Raw genomic sequence first — 22,663 nt, 5'->3', positions numbered from 1 at the left:
AATGAAATACGACCACAGCCTTCGGGGATGTGTATACATCAGTGACATTATATAATAACCCTTTACTATAACATTTTTCTCTCTACACATTCGCACACAGCAAGAATTTTTTTCTGGGCCCACCCGAAAACTATACACAGTAAACTTATCAGCATATTCGTAACTTAAATCGCAGACTTTTGAAGACTCCAGAAACTTTCATCACATACATGAAATCAATAAATAACAAAAATGTATCTTTATTTTATACCCTCACATTAATTTACCCTTCGTTAACTCCTTTTTACATCTATAATCACAAAACTGGAAAGTGCGACAGCGTCGCTGGCGCGATGACGTCACCTACAGTCACCTTCCCCTCCCGTCCGAGGCCGCAGCCCGGGACGTGCGCAGGCGTAGTTGGGTCAGCAGCGCAGGGCGCTTCTATCTCTCTCATCCGCCCCGCGGGCCGCGAATAGACAGACGAAGAAAGACATTGAGGGGTGCAACGAGCGGCCCCTAAAGCAGAGATCGAATACTCGCCTGTCAGAGAAGAGACTGCGGCCGGTAAGGAACCGAGGCAGGCAGAGAGAAAGGGACGGGGCCGGGGCCCTGTGGTGGCCGGCAGTTGTGGTGACTGGTTTGGTTGGTGACGGTTAGTCGCGCGCTCTCTCGGATTAGCATTATGCTCGCCCTAACGTTCTAACGCGCGAGCAGAGCGGAGGGGATAGGGGATTGTTCCGCGCCTTTATTATTATAGTGGAAGAGAAAGTAGAGGCTTCGTCTCTGTTAGTTCCGAGGCGCCTGGCGCGTGAAGTAATGTAGTGGTCTCAAGTTGAGAAAAGCTTCTTAAGAGGAGCGCGCGCGGGGCCTGGCTATAATAGGTTTTTTTTTTTTTTTTAAGATTAAAGGTTTCGCACTCCTTTCTCTGAGAGAGGATTGGCTGCTGCTTTGCGTGCGAGTGGTGCCTAGTTTTGTGGGATTTCTTGAGGGGTCGAGATGGACCCTTCCGTTCCTTTTGGTTGGTTTGTATTGCAGCTTGCTGTGGCCCTGCGCGCCGAGACGGAAGGCGATGCTGGTTCTTGCTGAGAACGTTGGACTACGCATGCGCACTGGGCCCCGCATGTTTCTTTTCTCTTCGCTTCCCCCGCCCTCCCCCCAACAAAAAAAACAAGGAAAGCAATGAGGCTTTATTTCTGACGTCAGAGAAGGGCGACAGCAATGGCAGAGACTTCCTACCCTAAACTCCTGTCAGTTTGTAAGGGGTAAGCATTAGGAACGTCTAGAATATTATCACTTCAGGAGCGAGATTTGTTGTTGGTTTTTTTTTAATAGATGTGTGTGTGTGTGTATATATATATATATATATATATATATATAGAGGACAGTGAGAATACACCTCCACGAGGTAAAATAATTCTCAGTTCTGCTTGCAAGAGTTGGAGGAGTAAGAGAATATATACGTTCTGTGGTAAAAGCTTTTTACATGTTGCTCAAAAGTTAGGGGAGATGATGCTTGTTTGGTTAGAAGTTTGTTCCTATCGTGCATCAGTAGGGGAAGGTGGGAAGGGGCAAGCATGAGTATATATTCATTAGATAAAACATTTATTCCATTTTCATGAGTGGCAGGCGAGAAGGTAAAAAGCTCATGAGTGAGAAAAATACCCTCCCATATAGAAAAAAAAACCTATCAGAGTGAGAGGAAATACACTCCCATGAGGTAACAGTTTACAAATGAAGGGATAGAGAATATACACTCCTATAGGACAACAGCTTTATCCCTACCATTCATGAATGAGGTGAAAAGAGAGTGGATATATGCCTGTAATGTCAAAACTTTACCCCCCCCCTGCTGCTCCTAAATGAGGGGTGAGAATATCTGTCTATGATTTAAAAATTGGTCAAAATTACAAGGTAAAGAGAGAATACACTTCCATGATAAAAGCTTTATCCTACTGGTGAATCTGTTTCTTCTACTACTTATTATTGTTATGGTACTCTGAGATTTAAACAGCAGTATACAGATATAAATAAGGGATAATCCCTGCTCCATGGACCTTGCAATACAGACAGAGAAAATACATTTCAGGAAATTTATTTATTACATATTACAGTAAATGTGATTAACATGGACAAGTTGGGAAGAACTAGAGTTTAAGATTTAAAAGGAAGCTAATAAAAGTAGGTTTTTAGGTGGGGCTTGAATATGGCCATAGAGGAGGCATGACACACCAACTCAGGAAGGCTTTTCAGGAATATGATGCAGTAAAGTGGAAAGTATGACGTTTAAAGCTGTGGTGAAAAAGAGAGGACCAGAAAACAGCAGCTTGCCTGATTGATGGAAGTTTTGAGGAGGAATGTATTTGGTATAAAGAGAGAGGTAATGAGGAGCTGTAGAAAGAAGGAAAAAGAGAATAGATGCTCGTTGGTAAAAGCTTTATCCCTACTGCTTATGTAAGGAAGAGAGAGAATACATTACTATGTGATTACAGCTTCTCACAGTTGCTTATAAGTGAGGTGAAGCATGAAATAAAACTTTTAATTCCATTAGGTAAAAACATTATTCCACTGCTTACGAATGAGGAGTAACGAGAGCTTTTATGCCTTCTGTTCATAAATGAGGGTGAGAGAGAAAGAATACATATTTTGGATTCAGTTTTATTTTCACTGTTCATGAGAACAGAGAGAGAAATGCACACAAAATCCTGTCTTCCTTTCATGAAGTGGGAGCTGTGCTAGTTTTTACCCACAATCTTCCCACCCATGAAATCCTTATATAATAAAATTAAGCTGGCTTGGTGGCAAATGCCATGTGGAAGACAGTATCCCCTCTATGCTGCAGAGACAGTGTTCAGAGGCCCTGTCAGAAGAATGAATAAAAAGGTTTCCATACAGTATAATACACTAACATTTACAAAATTAGCATTAACCCAAACAAACTTTTGGAAAATTCTGAAAGGGTATTATAAGAAGTCAAATCACAGCACTGAGATTTGAAAGTAGTGCTTCAAGTCTTCTGATCATTTAACCTGCTTTTATAAATGAAAATAGTGTCTGGATTTTCAGAAGGTGTTTCATGAAGTCCCATGTGAGAAACTTCTCAGGAAATTAAAATGTTCTGAGATAGAGGCAATGTCTTAATATTGATTGGTAACTTTATTAAAATGAAACAGAAAGTAGATCTACATGGTCGGTTTTCCCAATAGAGAAGTGAATAATGGGACTAGTGTTGATAAACATTCATAAATGTGATTAACATGGACAAGTTGGGAAGAACTAGAGTTTAAGATTTAAAATGAAGCTAATAAAAGTAGGTTTTTAGGTGGGGCTTGAATATGGCCATAGAGGAGGCATGACACACCAACTCAGGAAGGCTTTCAGGAATATGATGCAGTAAAGTGGAAAATATGAAGTTTAAAGCTGTGGTGAAAGAGGCGCAGAAAACAGTTATCTGTTATTATGTAATTTTTCTTCTTCCCTTCCTTTTCCATTTCCTCCTCTCTATCCGTTTTATGTAAACTGAAGTGATGTTCCATACGAACTTCGGCATATAAAAGCATTAAATAAATAAATAATTTGGAAAAGGGAGCACCAGGCAAGGTGATCAGATCTGCAGATGACACAAAATTATTCCTGAGCAGATTATAAGGAATTGCAGGGGGACTTTGTGAGACTAGGGAACTGTACTTCTGAAAAGCATATGGAATTTAATATTTAAAGTTTATAGATTTGTTTTAAGGTGGGAGATGGGTAAAGGGGTTGTGTGGGATAATTTTTTTTTTTTTTTTTATCAAAATAATTTTTATTGAGTCAAGAGCAGTGGTCGGTCCAGAAAAACGGAAACAGCTCCCAACACGCCCCAAAGGTACATAGACAGAATACAGGGCAGAAGCTAAAAAACACTCTAAGAACAGCCACTTCTCCCAGAAACGTTTAACCATACCAACAAACAATATCTTAGCGACCCCTGACTCGTGACCCACATTTTCCATTTTTCCTTGTTTTGTTTCCCCTACTCAGACCCCAAACCCACAACCTTTACCCTCCTCCCCCGCCATAGCAATAGTCCGCCATGTAGAGTGTGGTTCTGCACCCTACACGGCCTTCCCCCCACCTTCTCCCCCCTACCCATCCATCCCCAGCCACACACACACATTCTCCCACCCCCTCCCCTCCCTCACCCCCCCTGTCCCCTTCCCAAGTCCGTGGAATTGAGTTAAGTCCAATCGTTAGAATAGCCAGAGATAAGCAAGTTAGCTTGTGTCCCTCCGGGAAGTCCCTGAAAGAAAGTCTGCCAACATTCTTCATATGCCTGGTCCCTTGTACGGTGCCCCGAGATGCAATCCAGATGCTCCAGCTGCAGCTCCAATGTCATCCTGGTATACCAAGCCGCCTCGGAGGGCGCACCTTGTGGTTCCACCCATAAGGCAAGGATAGTCCTGCACGCCAGCAGCATTGCCAGCCGTGCAAATTTGGCCTTGGCAGGTGGGCAAGGGCATGAAGTGTACAGTGGATGAGTAGTCAGTGCCTGCCCTTTACAATGTGTGGGAAGACCGGTGCATTGAGAAATAGTCTGCATCACCCGGGTCCAAAAGGGAGTGACCGTCGCGCAAAGGAGGAGCCTGTGAACCAAGGTACCCTCCTCCCCACCACATTTTATACAGAGCGGGGTATCAGTGAGCCCCATCTGAAACCTCCTGACATCATCATGGTATGACAAATGCACAATACGATATTGTAATTCCCGAAGCCCCAGGTCCGGATTTTGGGTGTGTAAAGACTGAAACCAACGTTTCACTTGCTCAGGAGTCACTGTATCTTGCAGTACAGAGGACCATCGAGTAGCCAAAACTGTTAAGTGATCAAGCCTTTTATAGTCCCCGCACAAGCGCTTCCAGCTCTTAATCGAGTTAGTCACACTGATGGTGTCAGATATGTTAGTGGCAAAACTGGATTCTGCAGCCACCTCCTCCTTAGACCATCGAAAAGTCTGAATGTAGTGGCGCGCCTTTAGATATCCAAAAAAATGTTTAGGCGACAGGTGATGATTTCTAGTCAAAGTTTGGAAGTCCAGAATCTCATGAGTGTCTGAGTCAAACAAGTGATATAAGTAGTTCACTCCCTTAGAGGCCCAGAACTGAAAAATACCACGGCAGTCCAGCCCGGGGCGAAAGTCCAGGTTACCTAGAAGCGGCGTCAACAGCGAGGAAAAGCCCTTCAACCCAGTCAGTTGACGCAGCCAGCACCAGGCCTTAATACACGGGGATAACAGCCATCTCGGGTAGGTCAAAGCTTGCAATTTTTTCATATCCACCTGAAGGAGAGAAAGAGGCAACCAGGGAGCAGACATACTAGAAAGTAAACCCTCTTCACAATAACAATATTTCCCCGTAAGCCATTCCCCCACAAACCACAATTGACAGGCAGCATTGTAGAGTCGAAAGTCAGGCACCCCATACCCTCCCGTCTCCCGAGCATGTTGTAAGACAGTATATTTTATCCTCGCATGCTTCCCCTTCCATAAAAATCGAGACAAACCCCCATGTAACCTCTGCACACCCCTGACCTGTAACCAACAGGGGAGCATGTGGAGCAGGTATAAGAGCTTAGGAACCAGGATCATTTTAATCAGCGCACATCTCCCGAAGAAACTCAGCGGGAGGAGAGTCCATGCCGTCAGCTGCAATAGAATAGCATCTATTTTTTCCTTAATATTTAAGTCGTACAGAAGACGCAGGTCCCGAGGGACCCAGACCCCCAAATACCGCAGCTTTCCCGGCGCCCACGTAAAAGGGAATGAGGGCTGCCAACCACTTTGGAGCCCCGGTGTCAGCGCCAATGCTTCAGATTTGGAATAATTAATTTTGAGCCCCGCTATGTCCCTAAATTGGTCAAAGATCGTAATAATTACCGGCACACTGCTTCGTGGCCACCCAACAAACAGCAGGATATCATCCGCGAATAGAGCCGTCTTAACCAGGTGGCCGCTCAAACTAAGCCCCGAAAACCCCCTCTCCCCCCGCAGCCGGAGAGCTAAGGGTTCGACTGCTAGTACGAAAAGAAGAGGTGACAGTGGGCAGCCCTGCCGCACCCCACATTTTAACCCAATAGGCGCAGTAAGGACCCCATTTAATAAGAGGCGAGCACTGGGGGAGTTATATAAAGCCCGGAGCCAGGCAACAAAAGCCCCATTGAAGCCATATTGGCCCAGCATCCAGAACAGATATTCCCAGGACACTGAGTCAAACGCCTTTTCAGCATCAAGACTCAAAATCATAGCCTCTTCCGCAGAATGATAGCTCAGGGCGGCAATAAGACGCCGTACATTACGGACGCCCTGGCGCCCCCTAACAAACCCAGTCTGATCCCCTCCTATGAGCCCGGGCAGGATGAGATTCAGCCGGGCCGCGAGTACTGCTGCTAGAATCTTTAAATCTACATTGAGCAGGGAAATGGGTCTGTACGAGCCCACCTCAGCAGGGTCTTTGCCCTTTTTGGGCAAAACCACCGTGACCGACTGATTCATCCCCTCTGGCAAAGTCATGGTACTAACCACGTCGTTATAAAATTTGGACAGCGGGGTCAAAAAATGGAATGTAAGCATTTTATAGTACTCCGCCCCCAGCCCATCTGGCCCCGCGGCCTTTCCCAGCTTCAAACCCTGTATCACCGCATACACTTCTAGGTCTGTAATGGGTTGGTTTAACAACCGCTGGTGTGCAGAAGTCAAGCGAGGCCATTGTATATTTTGGAAAAATTGAGCTGTGGTTTCAGAATTTTGTCCCTTCTGCCCATATAGTTCCGTGTAGTATTCCATAAACCTACTCTCGATCTCCGCCTGAGAATTCACATAGCGTCCCCCACGATCCTTTAACCGAACAATAATTGTGTGTGATAATTTTATTTTGATAAATTGGACCTCCTGGGTTTGTTGGGGTGGAGGGGGTCGGTGTTGATGCATAGTGGGAATTCTTTGCTGAGATATAGTTTAGATAAGGTGGCATCAGTTAAGGTTATAGGAAAGAGAATTGTCATCTGTCCCATGGTTCTCTTTGGAGCTGGGGGTTCTTAGAAGGGAGGTTGGAAAGAAGATGGATGAAATTGCACTGTTAGGATGACCAAATGAGATGGCGTAAATTGGTTAATTGTTATGCTAAGATTAGCCAAGCTAAAACTATTTTGAGAAACAGATTGAGAAGGTGGAGAATAGACCGTGAGAGATATTTTTGGAGAAGTTCATATGCTTTTATGAAAATTTAGTACTTCTCGAGGTTATGCCGGAAATATTGGACTAGATTAATTTTGTGACATTTTGGTATAAGATTGTGGATTATAAGTGGAAGAGGAGGCGATAGGAAATAAAGGGGATTTGATGGGTAGGGTGGGAGTTGTGCAATTGAGGGTTATAGAGGAGGAGAGGTCGGGTATGGAAGATTTGTATTTGATGGGAGTGAAGGAGTGATAAGGGATTTTGGCTAGGTGTAGGAGGACATGTCAGTTTGATTTTTGCCCTGCTTTTTAAATACAGTTATTAACAGATCTATTGAAGGAGCTATTGAGGATTGTGAATAGGTCCTTAAGCTTCAACAAAAATTTGTTTAAATCTACTACTAGTTAGTTTCATGGAGTGACACCTAATCTAAGAGCGATATGATAGAGTAAATAACTGTTCCCTATTAATTCATTCCACCACACCTCAGTTGTCTCTTTAAACTGAAGAGCCCTGCTCTGTTTAGCCTTTCCTCATTAAGGAGTGATTCCATCCCCTTAATTATTTTTGTCACCCTTCTCTGTGCTTTTTCTAGTTCTATCTTTTTGGAGATGTGGTGAACAGAATTGAACACAACATGCAAGATGCAGTTACACCATAGATCAATAGAGCGGCATTATATTTCCAATTTATTATTTTCTATTTCTTCCTGAATAATTCCTCATTTTCTGTTTCCTTTTTTGGCTGTTGCTGCATGTTGAGCTGAAGAGTTTTAATGTATTTTCCTCAATGATTCCAAGCAGTAGTAATTTTCTGTTGGGTCAGACTGGGTTATCTTATTTGATTTATATTTCACTTTTCAGGTACTTCAAAGCAGATTACATTCTAGTACTTTAAATATTTTCTTGTCCCTAGAGGGCTCACAACCCATGGAGGATGAAGAGACTTGCCCAAGGTCACAAGGAGCGGCAGTGGGATTTGAACCCTAGCTTCCCCTGGTTCGTAGCCTGCTGCTCTAGCCACTAGGCTACTCCTCTACTCTGTTTATTTCATTTTTTGTTTTATTTTTTTATATTCTGCTTTTTGGCACTTCAAAGCGGATTACATTCAGGTACTGTGGGTATTTCTCTGGAATTTTTGTGAACTGCAGCAAAATTACTTTTAATGAATTTACCATAGTTCAAGGCTCCAGAGACCAGGAAAGATGCCCAGATATTTATGGCGCTATTAGTTTTTCACCATGAGCATTTTGAAACCTGCAGTCTGGGCTCTGGCACTTCCTGGTTGCTGATCTCATAAGCCTGCAGGTTTCAGAAATTCTCCCGATGGAGGAATGGGGCGGTTCATCCCACTAGCTGTGGGATGCTGTAGTGGCCTATGCTGTGGTGGCTGGTGGTGCTCATCCTGCAAGCCACCCAAGATATGAGGCCATCACCCACCCGACCCCTGCAGGAAAGTAGGCAGAGGTGGGGAGAAAAGTGATCTTGGCCTTCGGTGGAAGTGCAGAGAAGTCAATACAGATAATTCCCTCCCCCCCCCCCCAATTCCTAACCCTGTCTTACAATATCACTGAAGTCGAAGGTCCTTTTCTTGGGTGGTAAAATCTGAAGCCAGCACTGAGTTCACAAAATCAGGATTATTTTTCTCTATGAGCATCACTTCGAACTTGCCCACATTTATTTCCCAGTTGTGTTATAATACACATGGAACCTGACCGGTGTGGTGTACAACAGCAGAAATACAATATATATAGACAATCAACCTAAAACCAATTTATACAAAATACAGTCTTAAAATAAAATTAACATAATAAAAACTAAACTAAAATAGAATAATAAACCATCTGCCGAACTCTTAGATTCCAGAGACTCAAAAGACCAGGAAACAACCAGGCTTTTATCTTTTTATGAAATGACAAGTAATTGGCTCCTGCCTGACATCAAGAGGTGCAGAATTCTATATTTCTGGACCAATTACTGAGAAAATCCTTTTTCAATGAGACATCTTATCTCCCAAACAGAAGGAATGTGTGCCAGCACACCATTTAATGATTGTAAATTACGCTTGGGGGGGCATGTTTTTTTTCACTAATTTCTGTAAATAAACAGCACCCTACCCCCAAACCACCCTAAACACCACAATCATTTTGAATTTAATTCTTTCCCTAATAGGCCTTGTACTCCATTGCTGTAGACACGAAAAAATCAGTCTTGCAGTCATGTTCTGTAAAATCTGGATTAGTTGTATACACTTATCAGGCTGTCCTACTAACACCTATTGCAATAGTCAAATACAGGAGAGATTAGGGTTTGCACCATAGTTCAAAACACTGAAAAGCTTAAAATAGCCTATAATTTTCATAGTTGAGACAGTTTTGCAAAAACCCTTCTTATCATAGTAATAGGTCTCATAACAGACCTCCTGATCAAACTGCAATCCTAAATCTCTGAGGGTCTAATATCTTTACCTCAGACAGCGGCTACTGTCGTCCTTCAGGAACGAACACTCATGCTGTCTTATTCTCATTTAATATCAACATATCTTTCTAATTTCCTTCAAACCGTCATTAACCTTGTGTACAGATTCACCTAAATTTAGCCCTGCTGGATATAACAGTGGCACATCATCTACATACACGAATGTTTGAAAACCTAAACTCCTAATAAGATGGCCTAAAGGCTTCAAGAATACATTAAACAGCAAGGGAAATAGTGGAAATCCTTGGGGTACTCTACAGTCCATAACAAAAAGGCCTGAGCTCACTCCTCTAACTTGAACCACTACAGTTCTGCGAGAAAAGAAACGATTAATTTAAAACCCGTCCACCTAAACCCAGCTCTCGACATCTTAATAAAATTTGATGGTCTACCAAATCAAACATGTTTGTTAGATTTAACAAAACTAAAAATAATTGTCCCTTGCCCCTGATTCGGAGAATCACATTTAAAGATACAAGAGCTGTCTCCATGCTATAGCCGTTCCTAAAACCAGGTTGGCATTCATCCAGTCCATCCACTTCTCTTAAATATTGTGTCAATCTTAAACGTGCTGTGTTTTTTTTTTTTTTCAGTTATTTTTGTCAGAAAAGGACTGTTAGCATCCTGTCTGCGAATAGCACAACTATGTCTGTCCAACCTCATTTTTTTCAATAGTGGGAGAATCGCCATCAGCTTTAACTGACCAGAGAGATGATGCTCACATAAGTAAGCTATGGAATTTGTTGCTGGAGTTTGTGATCATGGCTAGTAGCGTAGCTGGGTGTAAAAAAGGTTTGGACAAGGCTTTGGAGGACAGGTCCATTAATAATTAGCCGGGTAGGCTTGGTGTCTCCACCTCTTACTTCAGGGTGTGAACAATATGGAATGGACTTTCGTATTGGGATCATAGGAATGTAGTCTGTCTAGGACTTCCTAAGTGTTGCTTAGTCTTACAGATAATAAAAAACCCCCCACAAAACTTGTCTGCAAGAATTTTAACTGTAGCTGCTCGTAATGAACATAATACACTTGTTTTGTTTCATCTCCGTTGGTTACCAATTAAATGGAGAATAAAGTATAAAATTTTGACTATAATTCATAAGGCCCTAAGCAATGACATGCTTCAGCCCTAAGCAATGACATGCTTCAGTTACTACTCATAACAGAAGATAGGGGATAACCTACATGGAGTGGCAGTTACTACCTTTAAAAAAAAACCAAAAAAAACCCCCCAAACCAAAACAAAAAAACAAACCTTGCTGGGCAGATTGGATGGACCACTTGGGTCTCTTTCTGCTGACATTTACTATGAGGCTGTGCTACTATGTCAATGTATTAGCACACTCCTAAAGATATATAGATCTATGAATAGCCTAAGATCAATTGGATGTTGCCTACTAGACATACTGTCAGCACGTTTAGAGTACATAAGACATGCCATACTGGGTCAGGCCAAGGATCCATCAAGCCTAGCATCCTGTGTCCAACTGTAGGCAATCCAGGTACCCTGGCAAGTACCCAAACATACAAAAAGTAATAAAGAGCAGAGAATTGAAACAGTCCGATACTTCGTAAATTGGTAAACAAAGTTCCTTGTTTTATTTATTATTTGTCCATTATTTCAAAACGGCTACTCCAAGAGCTCAAGTGAAATACAGAAGTTTTCCACCAGGTCCCCCGACACGGACCGTGTTTTGCTTAGAGCTGCGTCGGGAGGGACTGAGCACAGTGTATTGTTTCAACCACTACAAACAAACAGAATAATATATTACAATAGTAAACTAAAGGACTATACAAGGACAAAACATACTGTTATAGTCCGGTTTGAAATTAAAGGAGAGCGGGCAAGGCTTACAGAAACGCTCATTTAAAGAACTGTAAAATGGCGCGAAACAGGCAACCAATCAGAAAGCAGCACCATAAATGACTTCAACCAATCAAAAATTGCTAACTAAGAAATACAGTCGGAGAAAGCGGAACCATTCAATTTAATTATTCAACCCATTCGGGGCTAAACAATCCAATCGAGAAATCCATTTCTGTTCCCTACGTGTAAGAATTTCAGCAAAATTCCCACCTCGTGAAGGGGAGACATAAAATCAATAACCAGAAATTTGAGATCCGATTCAGAGTGCCTATGTGAGGACCAATGGGAGACCAGAGGGGCCATGTCTCGATTAGAATGTATATTAGATCGATGTTCAATGATCCTGGTACGGATTGATCTTATAGTTTTGCCCACATATAACTTTGGACAAGGACATAGAACCACGTAGATGACCCCCCCCCCCCCACGAAGAACATGTAGTTGAAAACTTTAATTCATATGTTCGTTGAGTGACAGGATGTCAAAGTATTACTAGAGAGTGAATGGGGGCACACCGAACAGTGTCCACAAGAATTAAAGCCAAAAGGTGAGGAAATGACAGGGGCTGTGTTTGTAAAGTGTGTATGTACCAGTTTATCCCTCAGGTTTCGGCCACGTCGGAAAGAAAATCTCAAAGGAAAATTCAAACATTCATGTAATGATAATATATGCCAGTAGCGTGTAATAATGTTGGTGAGGTCACGAGTGTGAGTGGAGAAAGGCAGGATGCAATTGATATAACCATCTGAGGAGCGGGATTGCGGTAAGAATAAAAAATTGCAGTTCACAAAAAGTGCACGCTTAAATGCCTTTTTTAAAAACATTTCAAGGGTACCCCCTCTCCTCTAACTGTAGGATCATCTGCTTAGCTTGTTCTACGAACTCTGCTCGTGATGAGCAGAGCCGCCGAAGTCTTTAAATGAGTGTTTCTGTAAGCCTTGCCCGCTCTCCTTTAATTTCAAACCGGACTATAACAGTATGTTTTGTCCTTGTATAGTCCTTTAGTTTACTATTGTAATATATTATTCTGTTTGTTTGTAGTGGTTGAAACAATACACTGTGCTCAGTCCCTCCCGACGCAGCTCTAAGCGAAACACGGTCCGTGTCGGGGGATCTGGTGGAAAACTTCTGTATTTCACTTGAGCTCTTGGAGTAGCTGTTTTGAAGTAATGGACAAATAATAATAAAACAAGGAACTTTGTTTACCAATTTACAAAGTATCGGACTGTTTCAATTCTCTGCTCTATATTACTTTTTGTGTGTTGATAACAATTGGAGAGCAGATTCCCTCCTACTTTTGTGTTGGATTTCTCCTAAGTACCCAAACATTACATAAATCCCAAGCTACTGTGCTGGTAACAAGCAGTGGCTATTCCTTATTAATTAATAGCAGTTTATGGACTTCTCCTCTGGGAACTTATCCAAACCTTTTCAAACCCAGTTATACTAACTGCTATAACCACATCCTCTGGCAATGAATTCCAGAGCTTAATTATGCATTGAGTGAAAAAGAATTTTCTCCGATTTGTTTTAAATGTGCTACTTTCTAACTTCATGGAGTTCCCCATAGTCCTTCTATTATCTGAGAGAGTAAATAACTGATTCACATTTACCCGTTCAAGTCTTTCATGATTTTGTAGACCTCTGTCATATGTCCCCTCAGCCATTTCTTCTTTATGCTGAATAGCCCTAACCTCTTTAGCCTTGCCTCATAGGAGTTCCGTTCCCGCCCTTCATCAATTTGGTCGCCCATCTCTGTGCTTTCTCCAGTGCAACTATATCTTTTTTGAGATATGGCGACCAGAATTGCACACAGTATTCAAGGTGTGGTCTCACCATGGAGCGATGAGGCATCATGACATCTACTGTTTTATTTGCCATTCCCTTCCTAATAATTCCTAACATTGTTTGCTTTTTTTTTTTGACTGCCACAGCTCACTGAGCTGACAATTTCAATGTATTATTCAGTATAACGCCTAGATCTCTTTCCTTGCACTTGTCCACATTAAATTTCATCTGCTATTTGGACGCCCAATCTTCCAGCCTTTCAAGGTCCTCCTGTAGTTTATCACAATCTGCCTGAGATTTAATTACTCTGCATAGTTTTGTGTCATCTGCAAATTTGATCACCTCGCTCTTCGTATCCTTTTCCAGATCATTTATAAATATATTAAAAAGCACTGGTCCAAGTACAGATACCTGAGGCTTTCCACTGTTTACCTTTTTCTACTGTGAAAACAGACCATTTAATCTTATTCTGTTTCCTGTCTTTTAAACAGTTTGCAATCCACAAAAAGTATATAGCTTCCTATCCCATGACTTTTTAGTTTTCTTAGAAGTCTCTCATGACAGACTTTGTTGAACGCCTTCTGAAAATCCAAATACACCACATCTTCTGGTTCACCTTTATCCACATGTTTATTCACCTCTTCCAAAAAAAATGCAGGGTATTGTGAGACAAGGCTTCCTTAGTTAAATCCATTCTGGCTGTGTCCCATTAAACCATGTCTATCTAAATGTTCTGTGATTTTATTTTTTACAACAGTTTCCATGATTTTTCCTGGCACTGAGGTCAGGCTCACCGGTCTGTAGTTTCCCGGATCACCCCTGGAGCCCTTTCTAAATATTAGGGTTACATTGGCCACCTTCTAGTCTTCAGGCACAATGGAATAGGTTATAGATTAATTGTAATAGGTCTGTAACTTCATTTTTTAGTTCTTTCAGAACCCTGGAGTGTATACGATCCGATCCAGGTGATTTACTACTCTTCTTTTTGTCAATCTGGCCTACTACATCTTCCAGGATCACTGTGATTTGGTTCAATTCATCTGAATCATCACCTTGAAAAACCTGTTTCCGGAACAGGTATCTCTCCAACATCCTCTTCAGTAAACACTAAAGCAAAAAATTGTATTCTTTCCACAATGGCCTTATATTCCCTAAGTGCCTCTTTAACCCCTCGATCATCTAACGGTCCAGCCAATTCTCTCAAAGGATATATTTTAAAAAGTTTTTGCGTTTTTGCCTCTACGGCCTACTTCTTTTTCAATTCTCTCTAACTTGCTAGTGCTTATGCTTTATCTTATTTTCTGATGGATCCTTCTTCCAATTTTTGAATGAAGATCTTTTGGCCTCTTTCACCTCACTTTAATAGTGTCGGCAATTGTTTGGCCTTCTTTCCACCTTTCTTGATTCATGGAATACATCTGGACTGCACTTCTAAGATGGAATGTTTTTAACAATGTCCATGCCTGCTGATCACTCTTAACCTTTATAGCTGCACCTTTCAGATTTTTCTTTTTTTTTTTTTTTTAACTTTTTCTCATTTTCTCAGTTTCCTTTTTGAACGTTTAGAGCTAGAGCTGTGGATATACTTACTGTCTCCTTCCAGTCATTAATTCAAATTTGATCATATTATGATCACTATTGCCAAGTGGCCTCACCACTGTTACCTCTCTCCAAATCCTGTTCTTCACTGAGAATTAGATCTAATATTGTACCCTCTTGTTGGTTCTTGAACCAATTGCTCCATACAGTTGTCATTTAATCCATCCAGGAACTTTAGCTCTCTAGCATGTTCCGATTTTACATTTACCCAGTCAATATTGGGGTAATTGAAATCTACCAACAATATCCAAGGCTTATTCAAAATACAAAGATTATGTAAGCACTGCTAATAACACGTTGTACAATAATGTTTCAATTTTGATGTGTATATTTTGCTAGATATTGATATTTTTATTATTAAATCTATTAAGGACCGTCATAACACCCATTAAGGTACTTCCCTTAATGTAGTTTCTTCACATAATTATAAAAATATTAAAAAGTGTAAAAAAAACTGCAAAAGTGCAAGAAGATTGCCCAGACATTTATTTTAGGACTGATGATTAAAGATGACCCGATGTGGCTGAGAACACAGGCATAAAATGCGTGTAGACCACGGGTGTTATGACGGTCCTTAATAGATTTAATAATAAAAATATCAATATCTAGCAAAATATACACATCAAAATTGAAACATTATTGTACAACGTGTTTATTAGCAGCGGTAATTGAAATCTCCCATTTTTACTGCACTACCAATTTGGTTAGCTTCCCTAATTTCTCTTACCATTTCACTGCTGGTCTCATCATTTTGTCTAGGTTAGGCGGTAGTATACTTTACTATACTCTTCTCCACACGAAAGGGATTTCTACCCTTAAAGATTCAATTGAGCAATTAGTCTCTTGCAGGATCTTTATCCTGTTGGACTCTATGCCATCCCTAACATAAAGTGCCACCAAGTTGCTCCTCTGTCATTGTGATATAATTTGTACCCTGGTATAGCACTGTAATCGGGGAATCTACTTTTGCTTTTGCCAGCCATTGAGGTTTGAGGATTTAAGAAAGGAGGGGTCAATGGCTACTTTAAAATTACCTGAAAAATCTTAAAATGTCTTTCAGCCAGACTTGAAATGTTTCAGACAATCCTAGTGGCCAGATCTGGGGGTCTGAGGACTGCTGTAATAGCTGGACTGTGTTGGGAGGAGGATATAAAACATATGGAAAGAAGAAACTGGGTAGTTTTGGATGAAGGCTGATGTATCCATAGCCCAATTGATTTTGGTTTTGATTGAGTTGGAAGCCCAGAAGGAGTAGGATGAAACTACTGGGCTAGTTTTCTTTTATAATTTATATATTTTTTTTTATAATTTATATTTTATTGATTTTCAATCACAGATCCTGTGTATACAAGATTTTTTTCAAACTTTAAACAAGTAAATAAAATTGTCACATAATATATTCACAAATAATAACATTCAATTTAGCACATTTTACCCTATAAAGAGAGCCTTAAACAATAATCATTCAAAACGAGATAATACAAAGAAAGAGGAGGATTCTATTTAATTTCTAACCCACTTCCGTTATTTGAACCTGATTCAAATTCTCTGATTCTTTATCCCTCAAAAACATCTCCATATGTGCAGATAATGTAAAGATAAACTTTTTCACCTGGTAATTGACAAAACATCGGCAGGGAAACTTTAAGTAAAAAGTTGCCCCTAATTCCAGTGTTTTAGCCTTCAACATAAGAAACTGTTTTCTACGACCTTGCGTAGCCTTGGAAACATCTGGGAAAGTAAGTACCTTTTGTCCACAAAATAACATTCCACGATTTTTTAAGGATTTTTCAAATATGAACACTATCCCTTTCTTGAACGAAGGATACAAACAATATTGTCCGTTTATTTATCACATCTAAAGAATCCTCCAAAGGGCTAGTTTTCTTTAATTATAAAAATAAAGTGTATGTTCTATCATTTCTTTCATAGTGGTTTTGTTTCTGGACTTTTGTGCACATAATTTTTTTTCTTTCCTTTTTTGGCTTGCAGTTTTCTCTAGTGCCTTTGGGCTTTTAACTCAATTGAAATATGGCACAATAACCCTTGTAAGTGAAGAGTCTTTGCCACTGCTTCATTTCACTCATTTTTAACTCTTGCCATGTAGCCCAAGCATTATAGTGATACAAACATACATGCATTCATAAACCTACACCATCACCTCCCATTTTGACCAAAAATCACAGCTATGTTTATGAAAATCTGATATAGTCTGTTATTGGCTACAGCTCCCTTTCTGGTTAAGTTTAATGCAGTTTAGAGTTTCTGTGCCCATTGTTTGGGTGTTTTTCCTATACTGATAAAGGATCATTGCTTGGATACAGGGATTAATTGTCCTGTGAGCTAGCTATTAACTCAAGATCTCGGAGCAAGTTTAGGGGAGGGGTTGAAGGTACTGGCACTGTTCTGAAATATTGTAAGCAGTGTAGTCTTGGGTCTTAAATGCAGAATGTGAGTCAGGAGAAACCTTGGAGTTGCATTATACCTCTTGCTTTTTATTCTGATACTGTAAACAGCCCAGCATGGAATCCCAATATGAGAGGTATATAGGAAACTGTAAATAAATTTTGTTAGCTCTGTTGCTGTTAGTGTATTGCTCCAAGATAAAACAATCTCCATGTATCTCGGTTATAATCATGTGTCTCACTTAAGGCTTTGTGTGACCTTAGGGCGAATCATTTTATCTCCCTATGCCTCACTTCTAATCCCCATCTCTGCCACAGACATTGTGTATGTGCATGTCTTGAGACAAGTCACAAAATCACTCTCTATATCTGGTTTAGTCCCATTTTAGAAGGATTATAAGAACAGATCAGATGAACTTCTTTCTGGTTTTTAACTGCAGTGGGGATGGACTAAATATCTTTTTGAAGTCCTTTCTAGTCTTGTACTTCTATTTTAATTTTAACCTTGATTATTACACATTAGTACTAGTGGTCTGGTACTTTGTGGGTGGTCTTATTGATGTGGTGGTATGTTTTTTTTTCTCTCCTGGCAGTGTAAATGAGTCAGAATGGATCAGGAAAGTGGGGGAGAGCTCCAGAAGGCCCCAAACTTCCAGTGGCGCTGCTATAAGCTTCTGGTAGACCCTGCCTTGCGGCGAGCCTCGCAGAAGATAGCATCGCAGAAGATATATCGCTATGATGGCGTGTACTTCAGTGTCTCTGTAAGTCATTGACATGTGGCCAGAGGAAAGGGGAAATTTAGGAAGCCTGTGTTTCACTTGGTCTAAATTCTGGCAAGAATTTCCAAAATATTTGCACTGGTCAGAATGTCAGCAGATACATCAGGATGGATCTATTCTTTTGTCTTTTTAGATGTAAACAAGTGTCAGCCATTTGCTGTTTTTTCCAGCATTATCAGTGACCCCTTTAAATAGTATTTAGAAATTAGCCAGTTAGCAGAGAGCAAGTGCTCATTCAGTCTTGCTGTTGATGCCGAACTTTATTATAAAAATTCTTCAAACTCTCATTGCACTAACTTATATTTTAATTTTCACTTTGGCTGGCCTGGTGCTTTAGGTTCAATTCTCAGGCCTAGCTTCTGCTTCCCAGCTCAGCATTTACATTTGTGGGATGGGGAGGGAGGGGGAAGCATGCATCATAGAGATTTCGCTGCATTAGTTCCTCATCTATGGAATGAGCTACATCTTTATATTAATGAACAACAAAACTATGTCTTTTCAAAAACATTTTAAGGCATGGTTGCTCCCAGCTGAGAGCAAATAGTGGCTTCTGAGAAATAACTGACAATTTTTGTTGGTTCTGTGATCGTGACTGGTTTTTAAGTGCTGCTAGTTTTTTGTTTGTATTATTTAGATTTGTGATATTGTATGCTGCTTTGGGCAGCCTGCATAGGCTGAGAAGGTGGTTTAAAAATGTTAAAATTAATGAATTGCTACTCAATGATAACATAAATGTGCACTGTAGTAGTCCATTTTTACTATTAAAATCTTTGAGGTCCATATTCAAAAACATTTAGCTGGCTAACTGAATGTTTGAACACACATCCAGCTAAATTCTAGCCGGCTAATAAGTTAGGAGGCTAGAATTAGCCAAGTAAGTTAGGGGTGTTCCGGGTGCGTAACTGGGAGGAGTTAGCTGGCTAGCTAATTGGCAGAGACCTCAGGATGTCTTAGCCAGCTAAGTATGGTTGGGCCATAGTTATCTGGCTAACTATAAAATAGTGCAGCTGTACTATTGAATATGCCTGCAACATTAGCCAGATAAGTTTATCTGGCTAACTTTGCTATCTGGACTATGTCTGAATATGGATATCTTGTATTTTTAGTAAGTTATATTATTTAGATCTTAGGCAGTATATTAAGACAGATTTCCATATTTTGCAAGCAAAGAAGTGGCAGGCAATAAGTCACCTTGCAATATTTAATGTTTTGTGATTACCTGTACTGAATGTTAAATTACCCGAAATACAGAGTCCAGAATAGGTTAATGGATAGTTATCCTATAATTACTGGTGGCCTGGTTGTTTTTGGAAAACATAACTGCAAAACTTTTTTTTTTTCTTTTCATTCCAGTAATTTAAATTTCTAGTAATTTCTTGGTCAGTGCAAGGTGCTGACTTTTCATATGCATGTTGTAGTAGCGCAACAACTCAGTATGATGGTTGCCTACTGAGAGTTATGGGCAATCCCAGGTTTGGTTCAAATTGGTCCAGTTTTGGGACTACCTGAATCACAAACTTCTCCCTGTGTCACGCATTCTTTAACTCTTTCCAACTTGTTTTGTGTTTGCAATTTTAAACTACTTATTACTGAAGTCTATCACAAAACAAAAAAACATAATCCAAGTTTTCTTTTCAGCAAATGGGGTAATTTTCAAAAAGACTTGCATGCATATAATCCCTGATTTGTTTGTGTAAATTGGCTTTTGAAAATTATCCAGGCAGTTGTGATAGTGTTCTCAAAAGGTGGAGTTGGGGCAGGAAAAACATTTGTCGCATGCTATCAATTTTTGGAAGTGTGTATAAATGTGTATGCATGTACTGATATAACTTGGGAATTTTCATTGTGAATTTATGCATAAAAATGGAGAACATAGGAATGTGACAAAAAAACTCCATTATGGTCTATCTAGTTGCCCATCCACTCCAACTGTAGAGCTCTATAATTGCTACCACGCCTACAGAGATTTTCTGTACTTGACCCATGCTTTCTTGAATTCGATCCTTGGCCTTAATCATCAATTGGGAGAATTGAGGAGAAAACTAGCTGTGCACCTCTCTGCTTTTACCCTCTCTTCCAGAGCCACAAAGTCACTTTTGTTATACTCCAGAGATTACTTAGCAGTATCATTCATGCCAACATCGATGAGCAGCATCAGATGATCAGTCGGCTTGATGATTCTCAGAAATCTTTCTGTAATGTCTCGGATGTTGGCACCTAGCAGATAGCATAAATCCGCTTTGAAAATTCTGGCCAAAAATCTGAGTATGAAGTATGTATTGATTTTAGCCATATGCGAGTGGCTAAGAATTCCTCTTGGTGTACAATAAAAAAAAAAAAATCAGCAATACTATATAATACATATTTTCATTTCATCATGCTACCTCAGTCCAAGTGAGTTATGTCCTCCTACCAGCAGATAGAAGCAGAGCACACAGATTCTTTCCATTACATTATTGCCACTATGTAGAGATGGTACAGCACAGTAACAACCCAGTATGCTCTGCCTCTTGCAGATAGTAGGACTCACTGGTTGTGCAACAGGATTTCTGGAAGACTCTGATGCTGTGTTGGGCTAGGCCCGTAGTGTGTGTCCAGGAAAGCGATCCTGCTTAGAAGGATTTCCACTCCCAGAGGGGGCTTGGTAGAACTCTAGTTGGGGGGGGGGGGGGGTGGGGGTGGGGGGGGGAAATCCCCTTTTCAAAAAAAAAAAAAAAGAGAACCTGTATTTGATCAGGTACAGCTTGAAAATCCTTCTCTGTTCCCACTTCCCCTCTGCTCTGCCTGGTATCTTTCTCTCAAAAAAAAAAAGAGAGACTCTGAGGCAACTTGTTGAATCAGGTAAGTAACGAATTGGGCTGTGTGGCCTTCTTCCTTTGGGGTAGGTGTCTTTTGGAGGGGAGGCTCGGGTACAGTGGGTTTTTTTTTTGGAGCTGTGCCTGGGACATGGTTGTTGCTATGGCAGTTACGGGTGCAGGAGTGCTGCTACAGCTGGTGCGCATGTGGGGAATATTCGGGGGTAGTGCTTTTCGTCTTCTGGGGTGCTGGTTGCTTCTGCTTCTATCTTGGGGAAAATCTCCTTCAGATGCTACCAGAGCCTGTGTTGGAGAAGGCCTTATGGATGGTGGTTTTGATAGGGGCATTGGTTGTTTTGGCTTGGGCTCTTGCGGGAGTCTCTGCTTCAGCAAATTCAGATGGAGTTTGGTGACACCCCCCCTCAATTCTGGTCCCCTCAATTCTGGTCTTCAAGGGCCTCAGACTAGTCAGGTTTTCAGGATATCTCTAATGAATATGCAAGAGAAAGATTTGTATGCCTCAGTTGAATGCAAATCTATTTCATGCACATTCGTTAGGGATATCCTTGAAAACCCAGCTGCTTTGCGGTCCTCAGAGACTGGAATTGCGCACCCCTGCCATAGAGGGCCTCTTAAACCAGGCCCACTTGACCAGACAGAATTATGGGGATTTTTCCACATTCTATATTAGGTTTTCTGTGCCATGCAGCAGCCTGGAGGAAAAGACTAAGGCCTTTTCTGGAGACCAGTTTCCCACAAGTGCAGTGGATCCTTCATCTCCAAGTTTGGAGGAGATGCAAGAGGACCTTAAGCACCATCTGAACTCAGCCAACTGTACTTCTGTAAAAGAAAGGAAGTTTCTTCAGAGAGAGAAAGTTCTTTTTCACTCAACGTACAATTAAACTCTGGAATTTGTTGTCAGAGGATGTGGTTAGTGCAGTTAGTATAGCTGTGTTTAAAAAAGGATTGGATAAGTTCTTGGACGAGAAGTCCATTACCTGCTATTAATTAAGTTGACTTAGATAATAACCACCGCTATTACTAGCAACGGTAACATGGAATAGACTTAGTTTTTGGGTACTTGCCAGGTTCTTATGGCCTGGATTGGCCACTGTTGGAAACAGGATGCTGGGCTTGATGGACCCTTGGTTTGACCCAGTATGGCATGTTCTTATTCGGTTTTCACGTAGATAAGCAGCATGAATTAGCCATGCTGTTTGGGTACGTCTTTTAGCCGGAGGCTCCCACCCTGTTATATGCTGATAGGATTACCTCAGGCTCCTCAGTCTAATTTTTTCCGCGCAGCAGAGTGCGCGGAGCTCTACTTTTCTTCACTATCTTAAAAAAAAAAAAAAGAAAGAAGAAAAGAGAAACCTTCATAAACACTACTGCCCCTACGAGGTTGCTTACCATCTCGGGGCACCCCCCCTTTTCAGCAAATCTGCTGCCTTCTTATTATCTCCTCGTTATCCCCCCCCCCCCCCCCGGGTTGGACTGAGTAGAGACTGGGGGAGGGGCATCCTTCTAGGCCGTTTAGACAACTCACCGGCCTCACAGGGAAACGGCGCCAAAATCATTGAGGGCGAGCTGACACATCGCTGTGGTGTTATCGCCAGCATATTGACATGCCGACTGATTTATTTCAGTTTCGGCTCGCCAAGACCTCCACAACCACGTCCGAGCGACACGCACATTAAAACATACACTGGAAAAAAAAAATCCATGTTAAAGAGCGCCGAAGCCAAAGTCGAGTGAGCCGTGGGG

General features: G+C 41.1%; 1 protein-coding gene across 1 annotated transcript in view; it reads left to right on the top strand.

The window, feature by feature from the left end:
- Positions 1-379: 379 nt before the first annotated feature.
- The window catches only part of SETD1A (SET domain containing 1A, histone lysine methyltransferase), a 374,529-nt gene continuing 352,245 nt past the window's right edge, over positions 380-22,663 (top strand). Inside the window, exons 1-2 of the mRNA XM_029606903.1 lie at positions 380-546; positions 17,919-18,086. Coding sequence (XP_029462763.1) covers positions 17,934-18,086 — 153 coding nt within the window. The 5' untranslated portion in view covers positions 380-546; positions 17,919-17,933. The remainder of the gene's footprint in view (positions 547-17,918; positions 18,087-22,663) is intronic.

This window comes from Rhinatrema bivittatum, chromosome 6, assembly GCF_901001135.1.
Source record: "Rhinatrema bivittatum chromosome 6, aRhiBiv1.1, whole genome shotgun sequence".
In the NCBI taxonomy this organism is placed as follows: Eukaryota; Metazoa; Chordata; class Amphibia; order Gymnophiona; family Rhinatrematidae; genus Rhinatrema; species Rhinatrema bivittatum.
This window is presented reverse-complemented; position numbering and strand designations above follow the sequence as displayed.